We start from the raw sequence: 6,000 nt of genomic DNA on the forward strand, positions 1-6,000 counted from the left end.
AGAATCATGCCTGAGGGGGGAGTCCTGGATGTCCATTTTCATTTGCTGCAGGAGGGCAACGCCCAGTGCACAGTGAGACAAAAGCTTCCCCTCAGACCTGCATTCCCAAACCTGCAAACTGGGGACACACCTGGCTGGGACACGGGTCCTTATTGCCCAGCAACACTCACACCTCAGGCAGCGCCCTGCTCCCTGCTCCAAGGGCCAGCACAGCTGAGGGACAGCAGGATCCCCCGGCAGCGCCACTCACCAGGGTCTTGTACTCGATCTGCTGCCGGATGAGTTTGTCCTCGCTCAGGGAGTACCGCGCCTCGCCCGTGATGGCATCGATGGGGCCCTTCTCCATCTGCTGCTTGATGGCACAGTAGAGCATGAACAGGGGCTCTCCAGCACATTCCTGCACGAGAGGAGGACACCAGAGCTGACACAGGGGGAAGGTGCCTCTCCTCCAGGGCTCCCAGCCCCGTTTGGCACAGGATTCCTCCCAGCACAGGCTCAGCCCCCCTGTCTCAATCCTTAGCACATTGCAACCCAGGGCTGGCCCCCAGCAGCTCCTGGAGAGCACAGCCAAACCCACGAGCTCCACTGCTCCGTGGCTGTGTGGTCTTTGGCAGGGTAAATCCCTCCTGAATCTATATGGCTGTAAAAAAATGGAATTCGAGATCTCGATCTCACTGTTCACTCCCGTGGAGGAAATTCGGTGGGGCTTCCAAAGCCACAAATTAAGTTAAAAACTATGGAAGCCAAGGCGTGAAGATGTGAGAATTTCCCTTAAGTACTGAAGAGATGTAACAGAACCTCCTTTACTTGGGAATTACTCCGGGAGACCTGAGGCTTCGGGAAGGCTGTGAGCATGGAGCAGCAGCCCCAGAGCAAATTTCCACCTCTCCTTCCTCCCTACTCCATCTTTTGGAGCCTGATGGAAGAGCTTCACCCCCAGATGCACCCCGGCCATGGCTGCAGGGTCAGACAGCAAAGCAGCAGCGGGGACCCCGCTCCATCTCTCCTCACCTTGAGGAATCTGTGGAGCAGGAAGGCAAACCAGTTCGTCAGCATCTTCTCCGCCACAGACTCGGTCCTGGGGAAGGCAGAGGGCACACATCACACACAGAGCCGGGCCCCAGAGCCGCACCTGGCACAGCGCCCCGGGGCAGCAGGATGAGGCCAGCGCCTGCCGCGCTGCCAGCTGGCAGACCCCCGGTGGGGCTGGTGACAGCGAGCCTGGTGACACTCAGCTCCCCGCACGTGGAGCAAATTACAGCCTGGCTCAGTAAATCACTGGGATTTACAGCGGTTCCTGGCAATCAGGGACAGCCGAGTGACAATGGCAGGGAAATTGCAGCTTTCTCCCCAGTCCCACCCAGTGTCCTCTCCCCACATTGTGCCCGAGATTATCTCTAATTTAAATACAATGGCTCCTAATGATAGTTTTTAATGTTGCCTCTGCAGGCCCCAGAGGCTTTCCTTAAAGCTCCTTTTCCTGGGATGGGATGGCTCTGGTGGTCGCGGGGTGTCTCACATTGGAGCCCCAGCCCCGTGCAGGGAAGAGCTGCTGTGCTGCAGCCTGGCCAACTTGACCACGACCCTGGCCAGCTGTGACTGTGCCCCTGGCCAGCTGTGACCATGCCCCTGCCTGGCTCAGCACCACCAGCCTTCCCCTCACGAACACCAGGATCCGGTCCAAATTCCAGCAAGCAAAGAGGGATGAATCCAATTCCCTGCATCCTTTCCTCTGGGGACTGTCCCCTCTGCCCTCACCACGAACCAGGTCACCTCTTCCCTGGCCTGGAGACCACCACATCCCACTTCAGACCCATTTTCCCCATTTTTCCCCTTAAATGAGGGACTGCCTCTTGCTATGAATCCCCACAGCATTCCGAGCGCCTGGAATTACAAGCACACACTGAAGAAGCACAGGGCTCGATTCCAAAGCCAAGCAGATCAAGAATAAACAGGAGCCAGAGATTTCAACAAACAAAAACTGACACCAGTCGGCCAACAGAGCTGGGGTCACATCATCCATCATCTCCTAGGATGGCAACATCTGCCAGGAATTTGTGAAAATGTCTGCAGATCCCCAAAGAATTTAAGCCTAAATTGATTAACTGCCTAAAAATTCATCCTACAAATTGACACACGCGTCATTCTCCTGTTTGAAATATTTCAGGCACCCAATTAAAGAGGAGAAGCACCAGCACCCTTCCAAACAGCCCTGGAAAATGGAGAGGCAGTGACACAAACCACAGAATGGGTGACAAGCTCAGAAAATGATACATTCAGGACTTCAGGGGGGATATTAATTTAATAAACTACTTTGTTAATAGAATATTAAATGAAGAATTAGCAAGTCTCACAATTAGCCCTCCCAGTGAAGCAGTGCTGTGTCCTGTCCCTGTGGGCTGCTCATGGCCTGACACCAGCTCTACAAAAAGCACTGAAGCGTGGAGTAACAGAGAAGTCGGGGCATTTTTCAGGGGTGAATGGGATGGGATACTCCAGGCCTGGCTCTTCCCTTTTATTTCTGTACCAGCAATACCAGATCAGCTGAACGGAGCAGCAAAGAAACACCTCGGAGCATCCCTGTCAAATCCCACTTCTCCTGAGCTCCCAGCACTGAATCTCCTCCCAGCATGGCCTGACCACGAGGTATTTGCAGTGCCCCAGTCCTGGGGACAGCCAGCAATGGAGTCACTGTTGGGTTCACCACCACTGTCCTGTGCTGCCTGGGAGACGGGCTGCTCTCAGCCTCCCTGGCTGCCTGGAGCTTCCCTGCCCTCCTCTGCCTTGGAAATGGGAAACTGCCTGGCAGCCCAGGGCCTGGCCTTCCTCCTACACATGGAGGGCTCTGCTGAGCCCCCAAATCTGCTGCCGGGTTCTCAGCTGCCCCTACCAGCACCGCTCTGTGCCATCGCCGGCCTCTGGATGCTGTTAAAGATCTGCTCCAAAAATAAAAAGTAAGCTCCTGGAGATCACCAGGGCACAAGAGAATCCCCAGGCTTGGAGCAAAGCCTTCTCATGCTGACCACAGAAGGAGGGCACGGCACGATCCAGAGATGATTTTTCAAAGGAGCCCAGCCTTGGCTGCTCCGCTGGCTTCCTGAGGCACGGGAAGAAAACAAACCTAAACAAAATGAGCTGAGAGAACCCAAAAAATAAATATGTATTTTATTAACTCTCCCTGCTCTATGTAGGTCTCCAAACTGCTGTTGCCAACAACCAGAGCAGCTGTTTGATTTAACGTCAACTTTCTTGCTGTCTCCCGCGAGGGGCAGTCGTGGAAGAAAGAGAGAGGGGAAAGCAAGGAAGAAAGAGGGAAAGAACTGACTGTCAGTTATCAACTGCTGCCACCAGAGAGCTCAAAACATTCTAAAAAATAGTGTTTCACTTCATGGCTGATCACTCCTTATTAAGTCAGAGTGAGGAGTTCCAGGCTGGGCTGGTTTGGGCACTGACAGCCGGGCACAGGGTTGGGCCAGGGCTCAGCCCAAGGCCTAATAGGACCTGGAGTAACAGGACAAGGAATAAAGGTTTTAAACTAAAAGGGAGTAGATTCAGACTAGAGATAAAGCAGGAATTTTTATACGGGTGGTGAAACACAGGCCCAAGTTGCCCAGAGAGGGGGTAGATGCCCCATTCCTGGGAAGATCCAAATTCCCTGTGCAGTGGGTAAATCCCGGTGCAGGACAGAGAGCCCACGGCCCCGACTCCTTGCTGGCTGCTGCAGGGAGGAGGGGGCACAGCTCTTATCACCATCCCTGTGTTTTCTGGAGCACCAGGAAAAGTCATTATTGATGGCTGAGGCAGAAGACGCCTTCCCAGCGACTCGTCAAACCACGGGGGAAATTAAGGCCGCTTCCTTTGCCGAGATGAGTTATTGCCTCCGCAAACACAGCCAGATTTAAAGCAATTTCCTGTCAAGTATATTCATTGTGGCTGGAGGGACCCCTGAAATTTTTCTGGAGCTGTGAAACCCTCCCCTCTCTCCAGTGTGATGCCAGCACAGCCGAGGGGCAGCACTGGCCAAGGCCAGGCTCTGCAGGACCCCCGAGGATGTGGAGAACACAGGGAGACTTTCCCTTGTGCCCGCTGTTCTGCCCCACATTCATGCACATTTTTTCCCTATTTTCTTGCCGCCACTTCCCAGCTCTATCTTGGGTGAGTTGCTCAATCCATCCTTGAGCTCCTGGCCCAGCTGTGGCACAGAAATGCTGCTCTTTGGCCAGGCAGAGCCCAAGGATCCAGTCTGAGACCCTGTCCAGACATCTGTGAGCTCCCAGAGCAGGGCTAACCCCTCGTGCTGGAGACAGGTGAGGAAATGGATGGGAATCCTCCACAGAGAGCAGCAATTCCCTTCCAACGCCACCACCCACAGAGCCCTCAGATCACAGAATCCTGGAATTATTTAGGTTGGAGAAAACCTCTGAGAGCATCGAGTCCAACCTGTGACCGATCCCCACCTTGTCAACCAGACCAGACCAGGCCATCCAGAGACTCCACCACCTCCCTGGGCAGCCCCTTCCAACCCTCTCCATGGAGAAATCCCTCCTGACTGCCCCACCAGCGTGGCCGTGCCGGCCCGTGGGATCCATCCCCTCCCTGTCCCCGGCCTCACCTGCGCAGGAGCAGCTTGGGGTGGTTCTTGTTCTCCAGGTTCTTCTCGATGAGGTCGGAGAGCAGCTGTTTGAGGACGTCGGTGGCGTACTCCAGCTTGCCCTGCAGCCCCGTCATGATGAGCGAGGCCACGTTGCCGCGGTCCCGCATGGAGAAGCTGCGCTGCGACTCCAGCGTGCGGATGAAGGGAACACCTTGTTGTTGATCAGCTGAGCAAAGAGCTTCAGGGCCTTCTCCACGCTCTGCTGCCCGTTGCCTTGGACCTGCAGGAGGAGAGCACGGCCATCGGCCACGGCACGGGGGGACAAGGGACGGGAGGGCAGCGCTGCCAGCACTGGGGGAGTCACAGGAGCATGGAATGGTTTGGGTGGGGGGGGACCTTAAAGACCATCTCATTCCACCCCCTGCCATGGGCAGGGACACCTTCCACCATCCCAGGGGGCTCCAGCCTGGCCTTGGACACTGCCAGGGATCCAGGGGCAGCCATAGCTTCTCTGGGCACCCTGTGCCAGGGCCTGCCCACCCTCGCAGGGAAGGATTCCTTCCCAATATCCCATCCATCCCTGCCCTCTGTCAGTCTGAATCCATTCCTCCCTGTCCTGTCCCTGCAGTTCCTGATGAACAGTCCCAACTCCAGCTCTCTTGCCACCCCTTCAGATCCTGGAAGGTGCTGGGTGGTCTCCGCACAACCTTTTCTTCTCCAGGCTGAACATTCCGAACTCTCCCAGCCTGTTCCAATCCCCTGAGCGACTTCCTGGCCTCCTCTGGACTTGCTCCAGCAGTTCCATGTCCCTCTCACGCTGGGGGCACCAGAAGTGTGCACAGGATGGTTTAACCCTGGCTGCACAGGCCAGCACCCATCCCTCAGGGCCTCAGCGCCCATCCCTCAGGGTCTCAACATCCCTGCATGTGGTTTCTGGTCCATGCTGAGCAAACCTCCCCCTCCACAGCTCCCCCGAATCCTGGCTGGGAGCTGCGCTCTGTGCACGCCATAAAGCAGCAGCTTTGAGCCTAATGGCCCCAGAAATGACACCCAGTTCTGCTTGTTCTGCACAAAAAGTGGCACTCTTGTAAGTAAATTAAACACTAATTTAGACTATTGCTTTATTATGGGCCAAGTGTAAAAAATTAATTGAGGCTTTCAGCCAGTTGCGGATTCAAGTAATTCATTACGAGTGAAAATGATGAACTGCACGAAGCAACTCTTTACCAAACATCTTGGAGAGTTATGTATTGGTTTTACTAACGTTACATAATTAAGCAACTGTGTAATTGGCAACACATTTATCACTTCTGCAATTCTGTTTTTCATGAGTAAAACAAAAAGCATTCATATTTGTTTGTGGGAGCATCAGCTTCTTTGGCAACTCCAACAGCAAACATAAAGCA

The 6,000-nt window shown here is 54.6% G+C and overlaps 1 protein-coding gene across 1 annotated transcript in view; it reads right to left on the minus strand.

The window, feature by feature from the left end:
- Positions 1–6,000, minus strand: part of PLXNA2 (plexin A2) — a 143,364-nt gene that overhangs the window by 17,296 nt on the left and 120,068 nt on the right. The window contains 4 exon segments of the mRNA XM_008638949.2: positions 251–397; positions 1,012–1,078; positions 4,613–4,799; positions 4,802–4,874. Of these exon segments, the coding sequence (XP_008637171.1) occupies positions 251–397; positions 1,012–1,078; positions 4,613–4,799; positions 4,802–4,874 (474 nt within the window).

This window comes from Corvus brachyrhynchos, unplaced genomic scaffold, assembly GCF_000691975.1.
Source record: "Corvus brachyrhynchos isolate BGI_N302 unplaced genomic scaffold, ASM69197v1 scaffold338, whole genome shotgun sequence".
Taxonomy (NCBI): domain Eukaryota; kingdom Metazoa; phylum Chordata; class Aves; order Passeriformes; family Corvidae; genus Corvus; species Corvus brachyrhynchos.